This window comes from Myotis daubentonii, chromosome 3, assembly GCF_963259705.1.
Source record: "Myotis daubentonii chromosome 3, mMyoDau2.1, whole genome shotgun sequence".
Taxonomy (NCBI): domain Eukaryota; kingdom Metazoa; phylum Chordata; class Mammalia; order Chiroptera; family Vespertilionidae; genus Myotis; species Myotis daubentonii.
In genome coordinates this window covers 38736086-38763943 of record NC_081842.1, presented here as the reverse complement: position 1 = coordinate 38763943, position 27858 = coordinate 38736086, and the positions used below count along the sequence as shown (strand labels likewise).

At 42.1% G+C, this 27858-nt stretch overlaps 1 protein-coding gene and 1 non-coding gene across 2 annotated transcripts in view; both read right to left on the bottom strand.

Moving 5' to 3' along the window:
* Nucleotides 1–13378: 13378 nt before the first annotated feature.
* On the bottom strand, nucleotides 13379–13503 carry LOC132232206 (small nucleolar RNA SNORA54). Its single transcript, XR_009452344.1, has one exon. It is a non-coding gene; the product is annotated as a small nucleolar RNA SNORA54 (small nucleolar RNA).
* A 6335-nt stretch (nucleotides 13504–19838) lies between these two features.
* Nucleotides 19839–27858, bottom strand: part of LOC132229231 (calcium-activated potassium channel subunit beta-2) — a 32604-nt gene continuing 24584 nt past the window's right edge. The window contains exon 4 of the mRNA XM_059685976.1: nucleotides 19839–21126. Within this exon, the coding sequence (XP_059541959.1) occupies nucleotides 20842–21126 (285 nt within the window). The 3' untranslated portion in view covers nucleotides 19839–20841. The remainder of the gene's footprint in view (nucleotides 21127–27858) is intronic.

Genomic DNA, 27858 nt, shown 5'->3' with positions numbered 1-27858 from the left:
GGCCTGCGGTCCTTGCCTGCGGAGTTGCTACTCCATTTTTAAAGAAAGTAGCACAGCATCTTCAAATTTTAATTTCTCTCTCTGACCTCTGTTTCCATTGTCACATGTTCTCTGACTCCGGCAATTTCTGCCTCCCTTGTCTAAGGATCCTTGAGATTACAGAGGACGGGCCAGGAAAATCTAGGGTAATCTTCCTATTTCAAGATCCTTAATCACATGTGAACAGCCCCTTTCACCATGTAAGGTAGCATATTCACAGGCTCTAGGAGTTGGGACATGGGCATCTTTGAGGCTATTGCTTTGCCTACCTCAATAGTTACTATTACCCCATTTCGTGGATGAGGAAACAGACTCAGCATTTAAGTGATTTTCCATGTAGGTAGTGATGCAGTACGAATTAGAGCCCAAGGCCATCTGAGTTCAAAGATCCCATCGTTTCTATGATACCACGGTCCCTTCTCTAGTCATGACAGAAGTCTTTGATTTTTATATACAAGCACTACATGAATATGTCCATGTATATTAGTTTCCTGTGGCCACTGTAACAAATTACCAAAAACATGATGACTTAAAACAACAAATATGTATTCTCTCACAGTTCTGGAGATCAGAAGTTCAAAATCAGTGTCCCTGGGATAAAATAAAAGTGTCAGCTGGGCTGTACCCCCACTGGGGACTCTAGGGGAGAATCTGTTTCTTGCTTCTTCCAGCTTCTGGTGGCTGTTGGTAGTCCTTGATTTGCAACCACATCACTCCAGTTTCTGCCTCTATCTCACCTGTCTCTCTCTATGTCGAAACTCCCTCTGCTGCTCTCTTATAAGGACACCTGTGATGACATTTAGGGCCCATGTGGATAATCCAGGATGATATCATCTCAGGATCCTTAATTTAGTCTTATATACAAAACAATCCTCTTAAAATAAGATAGTACAGTTTCTAGACATTAGAAATGTCTTAGTTAGGGTTCCCCAGAGAAACAGAACCCATAGGACACATATATCTATCATCTATCTATCTATCTATCTATCTATCTATCTATCTATCTATCTATCTATCTATCTATCTATCATCTATCTATCCAGCTATCTATCATCTATCTATCATCATCATCTACCTATCATCTATCTATCTATCATCTATCTATCTATCATCTATCTATCTATCATCTATCATCTTAAGTAATTGACTCATAGGAGAGCTGGCAAGTCTGAAATCTGTAGGTCAGGTGGGCAGGCTGGGAATTCAGACAGGGATTGATGCTATTGTATTGGACCAGAATCTCTTTTTTAGGAAACCTCAATTTTTACTCTTAAGGCCTTTAACTGATTGGATGAGGCTCACCCACCACTGTCAAGGATGGTCACCTTTAAAGTCAATAACCAAGATGTTAACCACATCTACAAAGTACCTTCACAGTAATAGTTAGTGTGGGATAAATAACTGAGTACTAAACTCTACCCAAGATGACACATGAGACTAACCACCATAGGACACATATCTTTGAAGGTCCAGTACACCATGCTTTAAAGTTAAAATTTAGGTAACAGAGAAGAATAAAGAGTAAAAAGTGAAAGCCCCTTCTTTATTTTTTGTCCTCCATCTCACTCCCCCAGAAGAAACCACTGTTAGCTGTTTGATGTTTATGATTTCAGATTTTCCATGAAAATCTGAATGTCATTTATATATTTACATAATATACTTATATGTGCATATATCTCTTACGTATTATAGATTGGACTTGCTTTTCAAATATTATGTCTCAGAGAAATGTCTACATCTGTGCATATAGGTCTACTTCAGTTTTTAAAACTTTTGTATGGATGTCTAAGGTATGAATGTACTGTAACACATTTAACTATTTTTCTTAGTGATGGACCTTGATTTTAAATTTCTTTTTACTATGAACAACACTATTACAGTGTACGATCCTTGCTCATATGTCTAAGTGTAATTACATTTCTAAGAGATATCCTTAGCTGTGGAATTGCTAAATAAAATGGAATTTACATTTTAACATTTGATAACACTCCTAAGTTATTCTCCATAAAGGATATATTAATTTACACTCACACAAACAGAAAGAGTACTCATTTTTACATAGTCTTAACACTGGGAATCATACAGTTTTAACATTTTACAGCCTGATGGAGAGAAAGTAATATATTATTGTTGTTTTAGTTTGCTTTTTCTTGATTAGTAATGTGACTAAACATCTTTTCAAGCATTTATTGGCCATTTTAATTTTGTTTTCTATAAGTTATCTATGCCTATTTTTTTCTCATTAGCTGTTGCTAGGCCTTTTACTCATTGATTTTTAGGAGAACATTATTTATTAGACATAGAGTTTATTTGTCTATTTTGTGAATTACAATTATTTTACCTATATCTTTCACTTGCTTATGAACTTATTTTTTTTATGGATGGTTTTGAATATGTCAGTGTTTTTTTCAATGGCTTCTTGGTTTTGTGCTTTGCTTAGGAAAGTCTTACCAATTTTCTTTTAGGTAGTGAGTAGAAAACGTAATGATTTTATATTTTTTTGTAGCGGGTTTATATTTGACTGCCATATTGCTAGCAAACCCAGATGATTGTACCATGGCCTGAGAGTTGGCTAGAGTTGTCATGATTGACTATGGACTGTGTGTTCGCTCAGCGCTTGATTAGAACCAACCTCTCTAGGAATCTTTGTTATAAAATAACGCTCCATGCTTATTAACTCAGATGTTGTTTTAATTACTTTTTTTCTGAAAGCACCAGAAACTAGTTTATTCAGTTCCTTATTTCATACCCTATAATTCACAGACATAGCTTTTTGTTTTCTTCCCGTAGAATCAGTGACAAAGAAAGAAAAAATAAATCAGAGGATAAACTCACAGTCAAACCTCCAGTATTACACTGGTAATGGGGCTATTTCTTAGTTTCCCTCTGTGTCATTTGTATTTTGGCTTTTTATTCCCTGTCATTTCATTGATGGAGAGTTAGTTCCCTATCACTTCATTTTTTATAGTAAGTTTCCAATTGAAGATTGTGTCTGAAATTGTATCTTTTAAAAATAACAACATCTGCCATTTCACACTGCAGAAATTGGTCTTGATCAATGCATCACCATCAAACTACATGGCTTCAAATGACATTCCAAAATCCCAGCAATCACTAAATATGAATGATTATCCTGTGACTTAGTGTAATGGGACTCCCTGTTGGGCTGCGATTGAGTGCTTTCTTGTTTCTTTGATGTTTTGCTCATTTCAAAGTAATTCGCCAGGGACATTTTTATACACAACACTGAAGTAACTAAAATTCCTCCCCTATAGATGTTTATTTCCATGTATTCCTTTATTTCTGCTTGTAATCCCAAAGTTTGGCGCATATAGATTTTGGAACAATTTCCAACTCTTTTAAAAGTATGTTGTCCAAGTATGTTGTCCACTGAACCTTTTAAGTCATGGCTAATTTTTATTTTTAAAAGTACATTTTTATTGATTTTAGAGAGAGGGGAAGAGAGATATAAACTGATAAGAGAGAATCATAATCAGCTGCCTCCTGCATGCCCCTAATAGGGATTGAGCCTGCAATCTGGGCATACTCTTTGATTTGGAATCAAACCAGTGACCTTTTGGTTCATGGTTGATGCTCAACCACTGAGCCACACCCTGGGGTGGCATGGATAGTTTTTAAAAAATGATTTTTTTTATTGTTCAATTACAGTTGACATAGGGATGGTTAGTTTTAAGGAGTCACATTTTGAAAGTTATGTGTTTAAAAAGTAACTTTTTGGGGGTTTATGTTGTCCCATTTATTTATTTATGCTTTTTGTTGCCCTTGCTCCAGGGAGATATACAAAAAAAAGCTAAAACCAGTGTCAAAGAGTTTACTGCTAATATTTTTTTGTAGGAATTTATAGTTTAGGTCTTACATTTAGGTTGTAAAAATCTAAAAACAAAACAGAGACTCATAGGTACAGAGGGCAAACTGATGGTTGGAGAGGAGAGGGAAGTTAGGGTAGGTGAAGGGGAACAAAAGGTACAAACTTCCAGTTATAAAATAAACTAGAGGCCCAATGCACGAAATTTGTGCAAGGGGCTTGGCCCTCGCAGCCCTGGCTTTGTCCGGAAGGTTGTCTGGAAGGATGTCCAGAAGGTTGTTTGGCTATCTGGTCTAATTAGCATATTATGCTTTTATTATTATAGATAAGTAATGGGGATGTAATACACAGCACAGGGAATGTAGTGCACAGCACAGGGAATATGAAGTGAGTTCCTTTATCAGAAGCAACACTGTGCGGAATACCACGATAGTGAAGAAGGCATTCTGTAACTCCAAGGATGGTAGTTTTGGCAGAAGCATTTGTGCAAGGAAAGCAAATCCACGTCCAGAATCAGTGTCTATTTTAGCCCAAGCAAAGGGCTGCCCCCTCCATGATGGAAGGGGTCCGATGTAATCATCCTGCCTGCCACTAGATGGCTGACCGCCCTGGGGATGGCGCCCTCCTGGGGACTCTATTGGTCTCTGCTGCAGGCAGATTAGGCGCTTAGCAGTGGTTGTAGCCAGATAGGCCATGGTAAGTGGGGTCCATATCGCTGAGCCTGTGTGTAACCTCCATTTCTGCCACCAGGGCCATCTTGTTCATGAGCCCACTGGGCAATGACAGGGGTGGCTGGGGAAGAGGCTGACTGATATTCACAGAGCAAGTCATCCTATGTACTTGAAGCACGTCCTACATACTGGCTTCTCCTTTACGTTTTTCACTAAATAAGTCCTTGACAAATAATCCATATCGGTGCATTAAGAGCTTTAAGAACACGCATCTTTCCAATAGATTTTTTCTTCTTTTGTATAATGTGACCAGACTGGATTTACAGCAGTGTGATTTAGTGGACGTTAACAATGAGGGTCAAACTCATGTCTAGACATGAACTGTGTGGTATTTTATGATGTATTGATTTGATTGCACAGAACTAGAAACACTCAGCATTCATTCCGGAAGCCTGTGCCTTCAAGATGACAGGGAAGTGGGCAAGCTTCAGTCTCTAGGCCAGTTGAGGTCATGACTTCAGCACTTGGGTAGTGGTTGAAAGCACTGAGCTAAACCAGTGACTGCCCTGGGATCCTCGTCTCTTCTCAACTGCTCTCTAACTTAACAATGACCATTCCTTTTATTCATTAATCTGTATATTCAGTTTGTACTTTCATGGGCTGGGACTTTGTCTTAATCATTGCTACATTTCAAGTGTTTCATAATGCTTGATACATAGTAATTCATTTTATAACTTTTTCAGCAAATATCAACCAAGGCCTCTAATATTATTACATCTTGAATGAACACTCCCTTTCTCTTTTCCTCATTTGTTCTTCTGGCTGTAACTCTTTTTCATTTTCCTTATTTAGCAAAAAAGAAAATCAAGTTTCATTGAAAGGCAACTTATTCAATTCAATTCTGCAAGTACTTACTGAGTGCTTTGCGCTAGGCATAAAATTGGGTAAGAGACTTTCCCTCAAGTCACTGTTTGGTAGAAAATAAAGACACATAGAAATAGAATCAAATATCATCAAAAGTGATATGGAAAATGCTATGATAGGAGCATGCTTTTGGAACTAGGAGAATGTCTTATAGCTACTATGGAATGCAGTATCAAGGGTCAGCAATCCTACTTCTGGGTATATACCCAAAGGAAATGAAATTAGGGTCTTCACTCCTATTTTCATTGCAGCATTATTCACAAGAGCCAAGATATGGAAACAACCTAAGTGTTTGTCTACAGTGGAGATAAAAAAGATGATATAAATAAGTAAATACAAATAAATAAGAAGTAAAAGGAAGGAAATCCTGCTATTTGCAACCACATGGATTGATCCTTAGGCATTATGCTAAATGAGATAAGTCAGACAGAAAGACAAACTGTATGACATCACTTATATGTGGAACCTAAAACACTAAAATCATAGAAACAGAGAGCAGAATGGTGATGGCTAGGGGCTGGGAAATGTTGACCAAAGGGTGCAGACTTCCTGTTATAAAATGAATAAGTTCTGGGGATCTAATGTACAGTGTGCTGACTATAGTGGATAGTACTATATTACATACTTGACAGTTGCTAAGAGAGTAGAACTTAAATGTTTTTACTGCACACACACAAATGGCAATGGGGTGATGAAGATGTTAAATAAATTTACTGTGGTTTGCATTTTATAATACACTGAGTGGCCAGATTATTATGACTACATGACATTTGTCGGCAAATTAGCTATAATTTCACACTGAAGTTGCTAGAGGGCCAGACCATTATAAATGTCTGAATAGCACAACATACCTAAGTATTCTTGCTGATCAAGTTCATCCTATCATGTTGATGGCATATCCCAATGGAGATGGCTCCTTCCAATAAGACAATGCGCCATGCCATGGTGCTTCTATTGTGCAGGAGTGGTTTCAAGAACATGAGGGAGACTTTACCTTGCTTAAGTGGCCCCCACAATCACCAGATCTCAATCCAATTGAGCATTTGTGGGACTAAGTTAAAAGAGCCATCAGGCATCTGGTTCCACAACCATCAAATCTCACAGAACTGGACGGTGCTATTCATCAGGCTTTGTTTCAGATTCCTTGCATCACCTTTCAACATCTCGTGGAGTCAATGCCAAGAAGAATCACTGCAGTATTGAAGGCAAAAGGTGGCCCAACGAAGTACTGATGGGGTGGTCATAATAATCTGGCCAGTCATAATAATCTGGCTATTCAGTGTATATATGTATATCAAACCTCCAGATACACTTTTGGCACTTGTCAGAATCTGCTTCTGGGCACATCTAAACCAAGACAAGCCTAAGATAGGATTTGAACCCATGCTCTTAGCCGTTCCTCTACTGACACGAGGAGGCAAGCTGGCAGGAGGCAAGCTAGTGCACAGGGGCCTGGGAAAGGCTGGTGGGTTTGAAGAAGTGGTTCAGGATGGCTAGAACAGAATGACATGAGGAGTGGGATGTGGGAGGGGGGAGATGAGGCTTGAAAACACAGCCTGGGATGAAGTCACAAAGTACTTGTAGGTCAAGTGAAGGTATTTGAGCTTTATCACAAAGGCAATGGGAAGTCATTGCACTGTTCTACTCAGGTATGATATGATCAAATATCCATTTCAAAATTTCCTTTGGTATAAGGAATTTGAGGAAAGGGCAATGGAGGAACTGGAGATAGGAAGACTGATTCTGAGGCGACAGCTATTAGGAGAGTGACAGCGTGGATAGAAGAGAAAGAACTGGCCTGACAGGTGCTTAGGACGTAGGGTTAATGCAACATGGTGATGGGTGGGGTTGGATGCATGCACAGAGAGCGAGAGATGTAGGATGGATGGCAGCGAGGATTGTCTGTGTAGCTTTAGAAAGAGGACAATTTCAACTGGAGCTGACATTGAGTTGCAAGTGGCTGAAGGCTACCCAGGTGGAGATAATCTAGAAACATATAAAGACAGAGCTCTAAGATTTAGGAACATTGATTGATATTTGAAGATCTTAAACCCCTGAGTATGGATGAAATACCTTAAAAACTGGGAAAAAGGCTATGGAAACTATATGAAATATGTTCTTGTACATTATCCCATTTGATCTTCAGAATAACCATCTGAAGCAAAGAGGAAAGTTATTTTCACCATCATCTTGTAAGGGGGAAAATTAGGACATGGAGCGAGGTTAGGTGGCTTCTCCCTTAGAAGAAAGAGGCAGAGCTGAGGCAAGGAGTAGGTCTACTGCACTTAAGTCCAGTGCTCCTACTGTTGCACCACTGTCCCTTTCAGAATACATTTGCATGCCTATATTGAGTGATATAGGTCCTTTACAGAAAAGTATTTGAGGAGGTATCATATATTTCCCATGTTATATCTGTCTCCATTATATTGTAGAAGCCTGTAAATGTCTAATTATCTATACATATAAAAAGGTAATATGCTAATTGTCCATTATGGTGTCCAAGTAATGACCAGTTTGCATATTGATAGACCAACAGGAAGCTGCATGTGCAGCAGGGGGCGGGCAGCTGGAGCCAAGTTCCTGGGGGTCTGAGGACAGTGTCTGACAGGAGCCGGGACTGCAAAGAAGGAAGAGGAAGTGACCAAGGGGAGCTCTTCCAATCCCCCTGCACAGACACCCTACCCCAGCCCCCTCACCCCCAGGGGGAGGGGAGGCTGACCAGAAGAGGAGAAGACCCAGCCTCAGGGGTAGCTGCAGCCCTCACCTCCGACTCCCGATCTCTTCCTCCACCACCCCCGCCAGGGCACCCACAACAATAGCATGCTGGCGACCCCTGAGGCACCCACGCCCCGTGGCCCACGGCTGCTGGGCCCCCTCCGCTGGGGCAAGGCCTGCCTCTCCTCCAGACGCAGGTGGAGGGAGGCCTGAGTGGGCCCCCAGGGTCAGACCCTGCTCCTCCCCACAGCAGCAGCGCCATCTCTGCAGCAGAAGCAGCTGAACCTCGCTGGGGGCGCGGCTAAACCCGCCCTCCTAGCCTGCCTGGCTCCTCCCTGGTCCGGCCCAACCCTGCTCCAGGTTATTGGAGCCCTGCCCTGAGCAGGTACAGCTGCGAAACAGCAGCGTACGATTTATAGAATGGCGCCAAGCGGGGAGGTTTGACAGTTACTCCCCCTTTGGCCTCGCTGCCCACCTAGGGCCCCCCTAATGCCCTGCCCCCTGCCAGTACCTCCAGGTACAACCACTGCTACAGGGCTGCTGGCCAGAGCCCGCCCCTCCGAGGCCTGCGGAAGCCTTTGCAAAGCTTCCATAGCTACAGTCTCAGGAAACAGTCATGCCCTCCTCCCCTAATCAGCACCTGCTACCTGCCAGGGTACCCATGAGCTTAAAAATTACAATCCCGCCCTAGCCGGTTTGGCTCAGTGGATGGAGTGTCGGCCTGCGGACTCAAGAGTCCCAGGTTTGATTCCGGTCAAGGGCATGTGCCTTGGTTGCGGGCACATCCCCAGTTGGGGTGTGTGCAGGAGGCAGCTGATCAATGTTTCTCTCTCATCGATTTTTCTAACTCTCTATCCCTCTCCCTTCCTCTCTGTAAAAAATCAATAAAATATATTAAAAAAAAATTACAATCCCTTCCCATTTAGACATCCCTTACTTGATGAAACATTTCTAGGTTTATTAGCTCAGAACCTCCTCATGACAACCCAGTGAGGTAGGTGGAGAAGAGATTACAATTCCCATAGGATATGCGTATGTATTTAGAAATGAAGCTCAGAGAGAGAAGAAAAGTGTCAAGCCCAGTGGTTCCCAAGGTGCAGCACATGCCCCATCGGGGGGGTGGGGGACTTGGTTTTAAGTGGGGGCAATTCAAGAATGAGTTAACAGTGAATTTTTTGCTTTTCTTATGGTTCTAGGGGGCCTCATCTACAGTATACCCTACATAATAAAAGGCTAATATGCAAATGACCAAATGGTGGAATGACCCGTCACTATGATGTGTGTTGACCACCAGGGGGCAGACACTTAATGCAGGAGCTGCCCCCTGGTGGTCAGTGTGCTCCCATAGGGGGAGTGCCACTCAGCCAGAAGCTGGGCTCATGGCTGGCGAGCACAGTGGCAGTGGTGGGAGCTTCTCTCACTTCCGTGGCAATGCTAAGGATGTCTGACTGATGGCTTAGGCTCACTAAGCCATCACTTGGACATGCCCTAGGGATCCTGGACTGCGAGAGGGCACAAGCCAGGCTGAGGAACGCTCCCCCCCACCCCCTCCCCCCCCGCCCAAGTACACGAATTTCCTGCGGCAGACCACTAGTCTATACTAATAAAATATTGCCGGGGGTGGGGTCTGTGGGGGACCGCCCCCCGGCTGGCAACCAGCCACCGCCGGGCGCATTTCCACTGAAATCCCCGCCCTGCGGTGGGCCATGGGAAATGTGGAGTATGGAAGACCCATTCCCCAGCGCCGCTAAAAAAAGAGAAAAAAAAAAAGAGAGAGAAACATGCAAATTGATCACCCCTCCACTACACCCACCAGCCAATCAGAGTGAGCATGTAAATTAATCCAACAAAGATGGTGGTTAATTTGCATATGCAGGCGCAGAGAGCGAAGACTGAAGACAGCGTAGAAGGAAGCCAAACACTGCAGAAGGGAGTGAAGCGGTGGAGACGGGAGGGAGTGAGCAGCGGAGAAGGGAGGGAAGCCCACCTCGGCAGGCTTCGCTCCCTTCTCTGCTTTGCTCTGGCCGCAGGAAGCCTTATTCTTGCAGGAATCTTCCTGCAATGGGCCTCTAGTGATATATAATGTTCTTTTCTATAATTTTTACTTGTTTGCTGATAATTGGACAGAAATTTAACGTAGTGATTGGACACAGGCATAGGTGATACCCAATCCCATTTTTCAAGGTTGTGCTGGCTTTGCAGGTGAATTCTTGGAGGCTCATTTAATGCCTGCTCATTTTTCTTGATCCATTTATTCCTGCATCGCTTGTTACCACGCTGTCTCCGTTTTCATTATTTTTGATTGTGTGCTAAACACCCAGGCTAACTCTATAGAATGAAGTTTTAGGCAGTAATCATTCACATTTATCCGTGGACTTCCTAAATGCTTACAGCCAATCTTCCTGAGGTTTTCCTCTTCCCCCTCTTATGCTCTGGGGAACACTCCCCAAACAGGACCATAAGTTATGTCACGAAAGGCCCCTGAAGCAGAGCCACCTTGGGATGCAGAGAACACAAACATTTTTGGCCAAGATGTTAAAAAACCTGCTTCCCTCTCTTATATGTTAGGGAGATGACACTGAGCTTTGAAACAGGTTGCAGAAGAGCTTGTATATGTGACAAATTATGACCTAGTTATTACATGATTTGTGGCGTATTTTATCTATTTTTGGGAAAATGCTGGCAATGGCAATGTCACCCACGCGTGAGCCAGCCCGTGTAACCTCCCCGGGCAGCCACAGCCAGAGCTGGGCTGAACAGACGGAGGAGCGGCTCTCGCTCGCAGACAGCAGAAGGGGGCTGTGGCGCTCTGCTGTGGTTGGCAATTTGCTCTCCCACCTCTCTAAGCATATGGTACGTAGTGGTGGGAAGACACCATCCCAGATTATGGCGGAACACCCTCTGTGTTGTGCTTTCTCAGCTTTCTGCTGTTTTAACTAATTTCCAGTCAATTATACTGTTGCCTGGGGGTGTTAATGAGTTTGTTTTAGGCAGAGAAACATTTCCATCCTGATCCTTTTCTTTGATCACCAGAATGTGCTTATTTTATTTTAATTTTGATAGAAATCAGGTTATGAGTCATTTGTGAGAAGGGACAGTTTCTGGGACTTCTGTCCCTTACTCCCCCCCACCCCCCCCACACACACTTTTCTCCCTTTCAAATGGTGAGAACAGAGCCACTACATGATAATGACTCACGTAGGGAGCAGATGTGTCCCGCCTGATGAAAAACTCGGATAAGCTATTTCCTCTAGAGGCGCGTGTGGTTTGTGTGTGTTATGTGTGTGCGTGTGGGTGCATGTGTGTATGGACTGTTTAAGTACTGTGACCCTTTCCCCACCATATCAGACCTCCTGGGTATCTAGATTATTTTTGTGAGGGCAGGAAGTATTCCACCTATGGCCATCCTTTCCTTTTGGGGAGAATAAAAATGTTTCCAGTGTGATGATATGTAGCTATACATTTGGCCATTTTCTTTTTACTTTTTCCAGTTAGCTGAAAGTTGGAGACAGAAACTAGGGGATGAACATTTTCCTTTTCTGAGTTGACAGCTCATGTTTATGTCCTTAGTCTCAAATTAAAATAAGTCTCCTTGACTGGTGTGGCTCAGTGGGTTGGAGTGTCATCTGGTCCACCAAAAAGGTTGTATTTTCAATTCCCAGTCAGGGCACACACCTAGGTTTCAGGTTCTATTCCCAGTCAGGGGTGAGGACTTAAAAAGAAGTATCCAGAATCCCTTGCATAAGTATGTCAATACACTTGGATAAGGTGCGTGGTTAATCAGAGCCTTTTTTTTCTTTTTTTTGACTCTTTCTTAGGAAGAAGCAGGAACTCGGACCCAGTCTCTGACACCCTTGAGTGTAGCCTTGGTGCTGATGACTCTGGTTCAAGTGTACACATTCCCCTTCTCCTCCTCTGCCACGTCTTTCCCTGAACCTCCTGTTTCCTTTATGGGTGGCTCTCCGGTGCCCTGAATGCAGATACTTGTTCATTCAGCCTCGTAAGTCCCTATTTTAAAAAAGGTTTCTGGGATTTATGCCCTGGCTAGGTGAGATTCAATACAGGGCCGGAATCCCTTCTCTCCCTACTTTGAGTGGACTGGAATCTTCTTCATCAAAGAGCTTTTTCTTTCAGAGAAAGTAGGAAGCACGTAATGTAATATCTCAAGTCAATCTCTTGATTCCCCAGCCACATTCCATTAGTGACAGGGGGGCTTTTAAGCCTCCATGGAACTGACCTTAGTTATGAGATTTTATTTGGCAGGACTATATGGCTGGGGCCAGTCCTAGGGAAAGTTGTAGGAGAGATGAAGCTCATCTTAAGGATCTTTTATTGCCCACACTGCATCCATCTTTCTACCTTTGCCTCCAAACTCTTAGTGCCTAGTCCTAAAAGTAATAAATCTCTGTCTTTTATTATTAATCATCATAAAACAAATTGCTGTCATTTCATGTGTTTATTATGTGCTAAACATCTTGCTAAGCACTTTATATATCACCTCATGTGATCTTATGAATTAGATGCTATTACTATTGCCATTTGCAGATGAAGAAATTGATGTATGAGGAAGTTAAGTATATTTTCCCAAATTTCACAGCTATTGAGTGCCAGAACCAGGCTTCAAACTCATGTCTGAATGATTCCAAAACCTATGTGCTAATCACTTACATAGACTACCCTCTCCTTCTTGAGCATTATTCCATTTTATAAGTTTAAGACTCCTATTGTCGCCCATCAGCTCTTACCTTTTATGTTCTTTTGCAGCCCCGCTCCTAGGTGTCTGGGGTGATGTATGGTTCTAGGGTATATTAGTGAGCTGAGGAATCGATGGCTGAGAAAAAGCATTGTCCAGGGCTATCTGCAGTTTCATTGCCGGGCATACGAATCTGCACTAGAAGGAACAGATCCCTAGTGGTGGCTTTTCAGGTATTTTTATTGTTTGGGAAAATCTTCAGATCATACAACAGAGAATTGTCATTAATTTGGCTACTTTTTACTAATAACTCACTTGAGTATGTTTATTGAACTCCTCCTATGGGCCAGGAATTGTATCAAACTAGGTGATGAGAATATAACAACAAAATAAAACAGAGATGAATAAAATAAATCCATGTGTTCAAGAATCTTGTAGAAATACCAGAGAGATAAACCATGACTATAATGTGGGATGGTGTTTTTTTTTTTTCCCCTGCCCCACCCCCATGCTTGTGTCCAAGACCTGACACTGAGAGCACCATCAGGCGGTCAGTGTGCGGGCAGTGGGGCTGCTGTCGCACTGGAATGGAACCCGTTAGCCACAGCACAGCCAGCAGGTCACGAACAGTGCTTATGGTAAGTGTTTTTATGGAGAGATGTATGGGGTGTTAGTGAAGCATAGAAGATAGGCACCTACCCTGGGCCTGTGGGACTCAGGAATGACCCCCTAGTGCAGATGAAGTTCACGCTGAATCTTAAAGAATGAGTATGAGTTGGCCAGGTGGGCAGAAAGGTCAGAGGAAGGAGTCTCAGGCAGAGGAAACAGTAAGCACAGAAGCCAGGAGGCGTGAAAGAATTTGGAACGTTGGGATGGCCACTGGTTAGAGGGCTGAAACATGAGAGGTATGGGGATGACAGTGTGAAAGAGACTTAAGGGCCAGTTCACTTCATGACCCAAGTCATTTGAAGATGTCAAATGTTACTAGTTCTTGGGGGTAAGTCTTGTTAAGTAAAGGAAGAACATTAGGCTGGTCTAAAGTCTGTTGTTGAATGAAAGCCTCCTCATTTTAGCAGACCTTGATCCCTGCAATTTCCAGGCTTGGGCTGGGTTTGGCTGGCTTTTTTTTTTTTTTTTTAAATCTTTATTGTTGAATATATTCCATATGTCCCCTCTTTTTTTTCTCCCATTGACCTCTTCTAACCCATCCCTCAACTCCCAGGCATGGCTTACTTCTTTATACAAAACTAGAGGCCCGGTGCACAAAAATTTGTGCACTCGGCAGGGGGGGGGGGGTCCCCTCAGCCCGGCCTGTGCCCTCTCACAGTCTGGGACCCCTCGGGAGAAAACGACCTGCTGGCTTAGGCCTGCTCCCAGGTGGCAGAGGGAAGGCCCAATCCCTAGGTGCAGCCCCTGGTGGGGTTCAGAGCAGGGCTGACTGGGGAGTTGGTGTGCTGCCCCCTGTCATGCACAGAGCAGGGCGGATTGGGAGGTTGCGATGCCACCCTCAGTCACGCTCAGGGTAGGGCCAATTGGGGGGTTGGGGCACAGCCCCCTGTCACACTCAAGGCAGGGTCGATGGGGAGGTTTTGGCGCCACCCCCTGTCACGCACAGAGCAGGGCCCATCAGGGGGGTTGGGGCTCCGTACCCTGTCACGCACAGAAAAGGGCCAATCAGGGGGTTGAGGAGCTCCCCCCTGTCACTCACAGAGTAGGGCCAATAGGGGAGTTGGGGCACTGCCCCCTGTCACACACAGAGCAGGGCCAATGGGGAGGTTATGGCTCTACCCCATCAAACACAGAGCAGGGCCCGTGGGGGGGCGGGGGTTGGGGCGCCGCCCTCTATCACACACAGAGCAGGGCCGATCAGGGGGTTGGGGCGCTGCACCCTGTCACACACAGAGCAGGGCTGATCAGGGGGTTGGGGCGCTGCCCCCTGTCACACACAGAGCAGGGCTGATCAGGGGGTTGGGGCGCCACACCCTGTCACACACAGAGCCGCAGGGCGATCAGGGGGTTTGGGCGCTGCCCCCTGTCACACTGATCCCGGTGCCGGGAGGCCTCTCATCTCCCCTGATCCCGGTGCTGGGAGGCATATTACCCTTTTACTATATAGGATAGAGGCCTGGTGCACAGGTGGGGCCGGCTGATTTGCCCTGAAGGGTGTCCTGGATCAGGATGGGGGTACCCACTGGGGTGCCTGGCCAGCCTGGGTGAGGGGATGATGGCTGTTTGCAGTTGGTCACACACCTTTCAGGGTGGGGGTCCCCACTGGGGTGCCTGGCCAGTCTGGGTGAGGGGCTGAGGGCTGTTTTCAGGCTGGCGGGTGACTGAAGCTCCCAACCGCTCCTTTTTTTCTTTTTTTTTATTCTGGGCCAGCTTTAACTCGGAGGCTTGGCTCCAGCTCTTAAGCCTTCTCTGCTTAAGGGTTTCTTGCCTTTGTTTACCTTCTGTATTTGAAACAATGTTGCGATCCTGCTGGCTGATGCCCGGCAGACTAAAGCAGGTTTCTGGGGTTTTGTTTAGCTTCTATATTTGTAACATAGTTGCTTAGAGTTGCAGCTCAGCGGCCGGCAGCGGCAGGTGGGGAATGTTGGAGTCCTCCATCACTGAAGCAAGCAAGCCTCATGTTCGCTTTAAGCTTCTTGGCTGCCGGCCGCCATTTTGGCTGGCAGTTAATTTGCATATTTCCCTGATTAGCCAATGGGAAGGGTAGCGGTTGTACGCTAATTACATTTTTCTCTTTTATTAGATAGGATAGAAGTGAAATTGGGGGGAACCATGTAACGATGACTTGTAGTTTTCCCAGTGGCTGCTATTCTGGGATCACAGACGACATTGATATCAGAGGTAAAGTAAACTGCTGGCTTTACCGGGTCTTCAAAGGGCCCTTTGCTCCAGTTCTCCATGGGGTTTTTGAATTGGGTTTAGTGGTAAATGCTGGCAGTTTATGCGGCTCCTCAACTATGAAATACTTCAGTCTTACAAGGAGACAGTTGCTGTTCACTCTTGGATGATTTGGACATGAGGCCTCTCAAACACACCAAGTGGAACCTTCTAAAAAGTCTTGGATGTTTGCCAGACTAACTTGAGGGTTGTTAGTATTCAAAGGGTTATGTATTCAGCCAGCTAGTGTGACATTTTCAAAGAAACAGAGAGTTGGAAAGCCTCTCTGTTGTATTAGCACAAAACCAGTTTGTTGCAAGCGGCCTCAACTGGCTGAGCTGGACCTGGCTGCTGGGATTTCCGCCGACAGATGCCCAAGCTGTATTTACAGCGTGCTCTTTTCTAAATTTCCCAGCTGATGATGACTTTTAGAGAGGGATGTAAGTGTCACATTGGCACCGAATTCTGTTTCTGGCACTACTGTTGGAAAGGGAGGGATATGTTTTTCCCACAGTATGAGTCCCCAGTCTGGACTCAGTGCTTTCTTCTCAGCACAGCTAGATGTTAGCGATAGCAGCTGAATGTTGTTGGTTAGAGACAGCCACTGTTAATTGTTCCAAAATGATACTTCTGTCACGCGCAAGGATGGCATGGGGTCGGCCTGTTGTGTTGGCTCACCACAGGAAGGAGCTAAGTGTCAGGGTTTGCAGCTGCCTCCCAAGCTGCTGGATTTGTAATGCAGCACACAAAAAGGCTGAGCTTTGATGACTCTGCCTGGTGGAGGCTGGCGAGTTTGAACAGACCTAGGTGGAGGGAAGTATACGGGTGTCTAGATGTTGTGGTCACCATGGTGGTGTAGACAATAGTTGAGGTTGCAGATGGTGGACGAGTGATGTTTCCTGTTGGTATCTCTGTGACAAGATCTCTCACTGCCTGTTCAGGAAGGAATCATTTTCTTAAGTTTTATAATGTGTAAAAAAACCTAAGGGATAGTGAGAACCCGCCTCTATCTCTTCATATGCTCCTTAAATGAATTTACTCCAAAATAAGTGGGAAATGGGGCAATTGAATGTGTGCAAGTCCAAATAGGTATTTACCAACCCCAAAGGATAAGTAAGGCCCTTAAGAAAAATATAGAGACATTCTTTAGTATTTGATAAATAGCAATAGTTGGTTAAATTAGATTTTCTAATTCCCAATCTTTTCCTCCCCCCCCCCATATATTATTACTCCTGTCCTTTCTTTTAAACTAGTTTCTGTTTCCTATTAACTCTATCCTCTCATTGTGATATCAGATGCTGCTAAGGGAACCTATTGTCTCTTGCTGAAACCAAATATTCCTGCATCTCTCATTGAGTGCAAATCAGAAAATTTTTTCCTTTTAAATTTTATGAGATAACTGGGGGAGTCCTAGAAAAACTGTGAAGTTAATTCCAAGCATTGGTTCTTTCTGCTCCTTTGCCCTCTCAGTAACATGAGTTTTCTTAACCCCATACATGGGGCATTTTTTATCCTCCCACCAAAATCTGCATGGGCAGGAGAATTTGGTATGAGTTTGTCTGACTTGCCTGGAATGGACGTCTTTGTTTGCTTGCCTAGCACCCTTCCTCTAGTCTTTCATACACACTCATTTTCCTGTAGGGAATGATTTGATCCCCACCTCCATCATTATAGGGGTAGGCCCAGTAGAGGACAAGAGAATTGGCATTTTTGAGGACAGATATGAATACTGTTGTTGTTTTTTTTCCCTTTTGTGAGTATAGCAGAAAGAATATTATGAACATGTAGTTGCTGGGGGTTATCTTACTGCTGTATAAAGATTAAGAATAAGAAGAAAACAGAGCAAAGACAAAAAGAGGATGAGAGAGATAGAGATAGATCTTGGTTTTCATGAAGAGAAGTTGTACTTAAAGGAATTCCCGGGACTACAAATTATGCTAATAGGTAGTGAGGCTGTGTACAGGACCTTAAAGCCTTCTCAATGGCCTGAAAGCATACTATGCTGGTAACAAGTCTTATGACAACTTGCAGGCACCTCGAGATGAACTTTGTTTTAGAAGAAGTTGGCTAAATGACAGTTCTGAAATTAAGTGATCAAATTGATTTGAGAGAACAACTTCTCTCCCTACCTAAATGAAACATTTACACATAAAAATCATTCCTGGAATCCACAGATTGACATTTCCTTCCAGTTCCTTGGCATTGCACTGGAGAATGGTACTTTAGTGGAGATGAACCAACCCATGACCCACTGTAGCAACACTTCATTAGAAACAAAATCTATACTTCTAAGTAATCTGGCTACTTAGGAGACAACTTAGTCTGGTTTTCATGGAGTTGAATAAGAACAGAATGTAGAATTTCGAACAGTCTTACCTTTCAGAGGCCAAGTCACATTTGAGAGGTCGAGCAGGATTAAAATCCACATGGGCATCATGTGGATTTAGTGTTAAAGGGGACTTAGTGGTCAGCTGGCCTGACATTCTAATTTGACAGTCAAGAAGTCAAGAGACTAATTTAGAAGTCTAAGGTCACGTAATCACCACATCTTGAATGAAATCTTTTGACTTTCATTCCAGTGCTCCTTCTTTTCCACCCATAGAGTCTTTCAGTGTTATCTAAAAGCCCCCAAAGCCATGGAATGATTACCACAATGGAAAACCTAAAGGCTGGATATTTACTCAACTCTCCACCATTTTAGTATCTGTGTAACCTTGGGGAAATTGAGGCTTAACATCTCTGAGCCTCAACATTCTAATGTGTAGGATGGGATAATAGTGCTCCTCCAATAAGGTTGTTATTAATAAGAAATTATTTAACACTTGCAAAGCATTTAAGACATTGCTATTAGTCCCAGTTCTTCCTCCTTTAATAATGAGCACTTAATGGCGTATACATTCAAATTACCTAAAGGGGATGTTGCGTTATTGGAATTCAAGAAGGCACTAGTTAACTTCTTTTTGATGTCATTATTTTGAGATTTCTACATTCTTATCACAGCTTGGAATTTTTAATTTAAATTACAGAGGAAAATAAAAATAACTCATCTAAAAGTTCACTTGCATATTTTTCACACCTTGATCACTGAAAGGATCAATTAAAGATGCTCAAGGAACATTAAGGATGTCTCCATAGTCACAAAGATCTCTCTTTTGTCTTCAGAATTATTGTTTTCTTTTTAAATATGTTTTTATTGATTTCAGAGAGGAAGGGAGAGGGAGAGATAGAAGCATCAATGATGAGAGAGAATCATCGATTGGCTGCCTCCTCTATGCCTCCTACTGGGGACTGAACGTGTAACCTGGACATGTGCCCTGACGGGGAATTGAACTGTGCTCTCCTGGTTAATAGGTAGATGCTCAACCACTGGCCATGTCAGCTGGGCCAGAATTATGTTTTTAAGGTGAAGTAGGAATTGAGTTTTCCATCATATTTTTCAAATATTTATATGTGCTTGTGTATGTGCTTGGGTGTTACAAAAGAAACTTTCTTTATAATTTCTTTAAATACCTTTGAACATAGTGAATCATAGGTTTTTGGATTACCATGTCTTTTCAGCTTAGAGTGCAAGATGTATTGATATCTTGCAGATGTGATGGATTTTTCCACCTAAATTTTAATTACACGTTTGAAGTCCTGATTATACCTTAGGGGTTTATTTGCTTATGAAAAGTCAAACTATGAATTACAATATTGCAGAATACTTTCACTTCATCAGATTAGTTTCACCATTCATTTCACAGATACAATTTGTAAAATTTTGCAACACCTAGAAAACTACATTACAAAAAGGTATTTAAATATAGATGAGAAAGATAGATGTGTGTCTTCTTCTTTTGATATTGATGTTAAATAAAAGATGGAATGTTTTTGTTTAAAACCAATCCCTCATCCCTCCCTCCACCCCCAACCACAATAAGTGAATGGAAATGTGAACAAAGGCTTTCTTTAAATCTGTTATTCAGTTCAAGTGTGTGTGTTAGAAAAAAAGGTCTATTTTGTGTATAAAATCTAGCAACAGAAAAGGCAATTGTAAATAGAAAAATAAAACATGTAGAGGAGACAAATATTCTGCGCACACAACTTTAAAATCCCAATAGGGGACACATGTTAGAAAGAGAGAAACTACACACTCATTAACTTAAACATAAATTCCCAAAGAGCAATGCTCTAGCTTGTTCATTTGCCACAGTAGATCTACGCATTGAAGTAAGTCCACTAGTCTTGACCAGCAAGTAGGATCTTAATTTTCCCATCTAACAGTTCAATTGAAATGGAAGGAAGATTTTCACACAAATATCTTAGTACAATAGACTTTCCTGGATTGGAAAAGAGCATCTACTCCACGTTTAGTCAATTCATGGGTAATGAGACTCCTGTAAGTGTCATCCCCCTCACACAGTAGCAGGGTCTTACATGGAAAAGGGCTCTGTTCATTTTTCATTTAAGTCACAGGAAATGGTGATAGAATTGGTGAATGAAAACAGCTTTCTTTTTTGGAAATCAGTTTGAAAATCTGAAGTTATGAATAGAAAGTAATAACAGGAAAATAGCTGGCTGGGTCTCCCCCCTTCTTTACAGTGATATGGTAGAAACACAGGAAAAAATGTGTTAACATCTTTTAGTTAGGAAATCTGGTCCCTTCACGTGCTGTGGGGCTCAGTTCAGAATAAGAAAAGAAAAACAGTATTTTTGGCTGCAGCTCTAGTAAACAATGAATGATGAAAAATATTGCAGAAATGTCTTCAACACAGACCTTATCACATTGATATTGTTTACCTTTCTCCACAAACCTTGGAAAATGAATAACTGAGCCCTATTTTGGTGGAATGAGAGAAGGAAGCACTAGTTCCAGCATTGAAACAAGATTATGAAAACAACCAACCAACACAAAACAGTATTTCTTCTCCTGAATAATAAAGACGTCATGTTTGCATATAGAACAGCTTTTGCATTATTGCTCTATGTATAAGAATATATTAAGGAACTCATAATAGACTGCACATTACAAACTTAAGGTTCTTTGGTGAAGAATGAAAGAAAACAGTATTTGAGCTTTAAAGAAAACGATCTCGTCCATTTTGCCTTTATCTATTGATCCGCTGGATCCTGTCACAGAGCAGGGAGAGGTACTGTGTGAGCTTCACCATGGCAACGATCACCACACCCCCAGCCATCATACACGTTGGCCAGAAGAGTGAGTGGAACAGCACATTGGAACTGTAGAGTTTGGTTAGGATGACGCTCTTCTGGTTTCCTTCCGGGTCAGAATAGCAGGAAAAGTGTTGGTACTTCCTGAAGTTTTCCATGACAACACTCACCAGGGACATGGATTCTTCAAAATTTTTTCCACACTTAGGTATATAGGAGCACTGTGGAAAATGAGATAAATTGTCATCAGAAAATACTGTGTGTGTGTGTGTGTGTGTGTGTGTGTGTGTGTGTGTGTGTGTGTCTGGTACAGGTGGATATTGAGGCCAACTTAATGATCTGTGAAATAACCATGATGGTTACTCTTTTCATATTCAAACTATGGCCTCCAGAAACCCTAAGAATGCACACATTAATTAAAACAATGTTTTCAAGTATCCTTTCAAGATGTACTTTGATAGCTCACCCATATAAGTGTAAATATTGATTAAACTGGATGACATCAATGGATTCTTTTGCCATAGCTAAGCATAGTGGGTTTTAATGACTCCCTAGGAACACACTTCTCCATGGGATCAGAATGTCAACCTCTCTGTCTTTTGTCTGTCCACAGCTGTTCATGTAACATCACAAGCTACCAGTTCTCTTAGGGAAAGTCGTTTCTCTCATCTTTTTTACTAAGCCGAGCCACCATGTTCACCTTTCTACTGTAGTTAAAAAACAAACACCCAACAGTTATACCCCTGGTGAATTGCTGACAAAGAATATTGGAAAGTGTAGGAATATTGAATAAAGAGCTCTGATGAATGTTTTATGCCCAGTTAGCATAATAAAGTAATTTTTTCCCATAAACCTAGAAAAATTAAAACATTACCAAATCAGTTTACTCTTTAACCAGCACCTACCTAAGAACTTATAGCATCTTTCCTTTGAACTTTCACCTTCTGTCTTTTTTACTATATCTCTTGTACTATATGTCTCTCCTTTCTTTCTCTCTATACACTTACATGTTTAATTTGATTCTTTGCAAACCTTTTCCTTCCCTGCCTGCCCCTCCCCTTACCTTGCTTTAATTTTCCCCTCCATTCTCTCTTCTTGTCCTCCTTTCTCTTTTGCCTCTCTCTCTTCTCTGAATACAGAGGGAGTTAATAAGCTTTGTTGTTTTTTAAAGTTATAATTTATCGGGTATATTTTGGAACACATTTTCCTAATTATAAAGCAGTCTCTGAGGAGATGAAATCTCTGTGACCCTCTTTCCTGGGTTGGTAAATGGGCAGTGACGAAACTCATAACAACGAATCTAACTTTTTAAAAAGGTAGGAAAAAAGTGATTTAAGTCACGTTTCTGGGATATATGTGAATCCTTCGTTAACTCTTTACCCTCCCTATGGTAAGGTGTATCCCAATAAGAAAAAGAAATCCCTGTCTCTTGTTATAGTCATTATCAAATAATTAATTTAACTGATTTATCTGAATTAAATTGGTTTGTGACAAGATCATGGCTAATCCAGTGTTTTAGTGTGATTTAGCAAACTATGCCCTCTCTTCAAAATTATTTTTCTGTTGAAAAACTGTCATAATACTGATTTTATGAAAACAACAACAACAACAAAACACCTCACCCATTTTACTGTTCTTTACCAATGTATTAGTTGTTATAAATAATCACATCTCTGACTTTTGCAATGTGACTGACACTCCTGGGGTTGTGCAGTGCACAACTCACTCAACTCTGAGACACACAGATGAGGTGGGCTGCTGGAGAACACTGAGGTACACCCAGGGGAGCTTCGGGTAGGATCCTGGAACTGCACCATTTAGACGTGTAGATTTCACAGGAAACAACTATAAAACAAATGAAGTGCCTTCTGCTAATAGAGGATGTTTGGCTCACTCTTTCCTCTGATGTTATTAGTGGCTACAGTGGCATCCTGCTTTGTTGGCTGTGCTATAATCATTGGATTATCTGACAGCAGGGAAATTCTTCGATTAGTTAAGAATAGAGGATGAACATGCTGGCTTTTATCGTATACCAGGCTTAAAGTAATGTTTTCATAACAAGAACTGGTTGGCAGCTTCAAATCTAATCAGCTAAGAATAAATGTGAGTATACTCATAAGTGTGAGCACAGCAGAAGCTGGTACTGGCACAACATTAAAGGTCTGAAAGTGTCTCCAGGAAAGCACAGTTTCTCAGTGAGTTATAATTTTGTACGAACATTTGCCTATGACTACCATGACGCAAATTTTCTACCAGCAGGATGCATTCTAAATCAAAAGCATTTAAGGCAATAAGCAGATACATTTTTCCCCCTTCTTCAATGCAGCCATCATGCCTTTAACAAATTTAAAAATGTTTTTGGAAGCAAAGTATTAAAAGGAAAAATAACAGACAAGCCATTTGTGGTTGAATTCAAACAGAGTGGATTTTGATTCCGAATGCGTCAGGCTTCTGTATATTTTTGTGCCACGGCCGTTTATAACAGTGGATTCAGTGGCTAAGAGTACTAAGTTATTGAAGGGATCTCAATAAATATGGCATTCCATTAAAAATGGAAGTTTTTCTTTTCTTAGGCTCTCGTGAATTGATGTGGCTTTAAAATATTTTTCAAGAAGCGTTTGTCAGCCAAATGACAATAATTCTGACACGAGATAGGATTCTTCCAAATAAAATGGGATATAAATTACTTTTGAGACCGTCTAGCAAGGTCATAATATAGAGGCTGCTTATTATAGTTTCAAGCCATCAGGCTCTCAAATGTGCACATTTGGAGTGGCCAGACAAGGCATATTCTGTACCTGGATTGGACTTGGGTCCTGGGGCCAGTGGTACATACAAGTGCAGCTCCACATTGCTGGTGGAGCAACGATTCTTTTGCTCGGCTGTTTTTAACTTTTCTAACCTTGCCACCTGCCACCTTTTAACACACATAAACCAGCTCCCACTAAGTGTGTTACTTATCCCTGAAAACTACTCCAGTCATTCCTTTACTTTTCTTATTGATCAGATCTCTGTTGTGAAAATGAACATGCCATGTGGTCTGACAAGCCCCTCCCTGACTTGTGTTCAAGAGATCTGGGTACTGTGTTTTTATAAGTGAGCTACTTGGCTCCTCAGAATCAACTGCTTTATCTAATGAGGTTAACAGAGCCTTCCTGGCAGGGTTTGTGTGAAGATTAAATGATGAATATTAAAAGCCTCATTGAATTTTCCCTAACGTGTTTTCTTATTGGAATATCACACTCTCCACATGATCTCAAGTCTTTAACCAAGTGCACATATAAAACGATTGAAAACTCTAAGGAGGGCAACACTCCTAGTTATATGGTCCTGTTGGATGGCTCTTGTCTCATATTCCTTGTTTTTGTGTCTGAGGAGATTTGACATTATGCTGAATCATATACAGTATTTGAATTCTAGGTTTCTGTTTCTGTAGCTCAAACTATAGCCGTGTGTATGTTTCTGAGACTGATATGAATTTGTGGTGAAGATTTAGTGATCTTAGGATTTCATCATATGTTTCAAGGATAATTTGATGTGCTTGGTTTAGATTACAGAGAATGCATTTTTTAACAAATGGAAACTGTACGGAGTGATTTACACTTAGCTGGAAAAATGTAATGTAGACTGAAAAGATAAAAAATCCTGGTATTTTTATTGTATTATATATATTTATTGATTTCAGAAAGGAAGGGAGAAGGTGAGATAGAAACAGCAATGACGAGAGAAAATCATTGGCACAACTCCTACTGGGGATAGAGCCCGATACCCTGATATGTACCCTTGACCAGAATCAAACCTGGGACCCTTCAGTAAGCAGGCCAATGTTTTATCCACTGAGCCAAACTGGCTAGGGTAAAATCCTGCCATTTTAAATCCTTTTATATTTTTAGTGGGAGGTGTGGGATGGGAAAGGTTTAACTTTCAGACTGTGTGTGATATATAATACCAAACAACATATGAATAATAATTTTATATACACAAAGACATATAAGTACTAATCAAAATATATCTAAAAGCCAAACGACTCCTCTCCCCCACCCCCTGGCCAGCACCGCCCCCGATCGGGGTGGGGGGAGGGAGTGTGGGGGCAATTGGGGGCAGGTCCAGCCAGCCAACCACCCATGCCCCTCCCTGCTGTCGCCCCGCTGATCGGCCCCCTTTGGGGCAGGCCTGCTGGACCCCACCCATGCACAAATTCGTGCACCAGGTCTCTAGTATTTTAATATATATATATTTTTACCATGGATATAGGTAATTCTTTAGTGCTTTAACAGGTGAATATATAAACCTAGCAAACTTTTGAGGCAGCCATTCGGTGGAAGATTTAGTCCCACATCTCTCTTCATCCTGAATTTTGTTAATAAACCTTTCTGCTTTCCCAAATGCCTTACATTCTCTTTAGTATTGAAAACCACAGAGATGGCCACACAACATGACCTTTCCTCTCCCAGCTGAGGCATCTGGCTCCTGTCACCTTCCCCTGACTCCTTTCTTTACATGGCAACAAAGGTCCAGCAATTGCATCTTCTCCCCAGTTCTTCAGAAAGTCACTGAACATTTTTCTCTCAGGCTTATTTCTAGAATCTTTTACACCAGTAGAGTTATTTTTAGTTTCATGATAGAAGTTTTGAGAAACTACCTCTTGAGCTTTGCTTAGACATTCTTTGTAGGCCTGTGTGAAGCCCAAAGTGACAGGCCTTCACCTGAAAATGAAGGATGTGGGGAGGAGTGGGGGCCAGGCGGAGGGGGTGTGTGGCTGAATAACCTCACCTGTCAGCCTCCTTTTCCATCTGATGGTAGGAAGGGAACTATCAATTCTTAGGATCACCTTAGGGGAAGGGTTTGTTCTTTTATAAAAAGAAGGGTGTCTTATTTCACAAGGGATAGATGTTAATAAAATCCAATCACTATTGTCTCCAATGTGCCAGGGGCTATGCTAGGCATAGGCATCAAAAGCATAAACACGCTCTGGCTGGTGGCTCAGTTGGGTGAGCATTGTCCTGCACACCAGAAAGATTGTGGATTTGATTCCAGGTCAGGACACATACCTAGGTTTTGTGTTGGAGCCCCACTCTGGGCACTTATGGTAGGCAACTGATGGATGTTTCTCTCTCACATCAATGTCTCTCTCTCTCTCGCTCTCACTTCCTTCCTCTCTCTCTAAATTAATAAAAACATATCCTCAGGTGAGGATTAAAAAAACACACATAAACAATATAAGGTAGATCAATGAAAAGGAAATGGAAAAGTACACAAACAAGGGTGGAGAATGAAATAAATGTCACCAGGAATGAGGTTAAAAAGGCTTTCAGTAAAGAGTATACCCTTTCACAGAGATGGGCCACAAATTTGCTCTGAGAACTCTTTAGTAGCCAGGGCATTCTAGTCCACAATATCTATGAGATAAAAATAAAAACAAAAATAAAAACATTGCTCATGTGAAACATGAATATTCTTGGCTCCTGCCCTGGCCTGTGTGGCTCAGTTGGTGGGAGCGTTGTCACATGCTCCTGAAGGTCATGGGTTTGATTCCCAGTCAGGACACATTTCTAGGACGTGGGTTTGATTTCCTGGTCAGGGTGTGTACAGGAGGCAGCCAATCTATGTTTCTCTCTCACATTGATATTCCTCTTTCCCTCTCTCTCTCTCCTAAAATCAATTTAAGAAAATATTTTCTTGGTTCCAAAGTTAGATGGAACTTTTTCTAGTGTCCTCAAATAACAAATATTGTGCACATGTTTATTAAGCATGTACGATGTGTCAGAATTTATGTTCTGTGCCAGAGGAAAAAAATCATCCCTACATTCAAAGAACGTACATAGAGTCACCAGCTGGCAGCCTTGGGTTACTCTGGCTTCCCAGCACATTTCGGTCTTTTAAATTCTTTGAATATTAGTGATGGACAGAGGAGCTTAGAGGGTAAATTGGGACCCTATGTTCTTTTCCTTTTAAGACTTCCTACTCTGTAAGAAAGTGAATCCTGCAAAATTTAGTTTACACTTGTTAGTTTGTACTTCTAGTGTCTGCTTGATTTCGGCAAGCAGGACTGCATGCAATGTTTGGTAGATGAAAGGAAAATAGGATTCACACTCTGCTATGTACCTGTTTCTTTCAGTATCGAGACAGGTTCCTCCCGAGAGAGGTTTTTCCTTTTCATGTTTTCCCAAGCTTTCACATTTATGACAGCATTTCTGCTTGATTTGGAATAGAGAAGATACCTAGAGACCCAGGAAATCCACTAACAAAACAGACGCTGTCTAGGGCCTTGGGATTAGTCAGTGCTCAGAGCATTGACCCATGGAGCCCCCAGACCCATGACATCTCCAATTAGGCTGAGAGTAAGTCAGATATGGAAACTGACCTTGCTCTTCACCAGGTTCTCCTTTCTTGGAAATTAGAAAGGAGTAGGTTCTTTCTCCATGCTTCTCTTCTTGATGCTCAGGATGAGCCTCCTTCAGGCACATTCCTCCTTTCATTTATGCATAAAGGTACACTTAGCTGTTCCAGAATTCAGTTTTGGTGAGCAGTGACTAAACTCCATCAATAACCAAAGCATTTCTGAATCTTTGGTCCATTGCAGTTTCAGCTAATGCCTAATAAATATCCCTAAAATTAAGGTGCTAGTTTTGAGGATGTCATATGTCAAATTTCCAGCAGGCTTTCTATCCTCCCCACTATCAGGTTGCACTTATATCTGTTTAATATTCACCCTCTGTAAACTGGTACTAAATATACACCCTTGACCTTCCCTATGGGTCACAGATAATTCTATCCTTTGCTCATGGCCTTTTACTTAAGTACTTCCAGGATGTGATGGAATAGCATGAAGTTTCAGCTGTTCACTAAAATATGCCATCAGAAAGATAAATATTTCAAGGAATTTAGATTTTTCAGAACTCTTATCTTTTCCTTTCTCAAGAGAATGCTCTAATATTTTCTCTTTAAGAGAT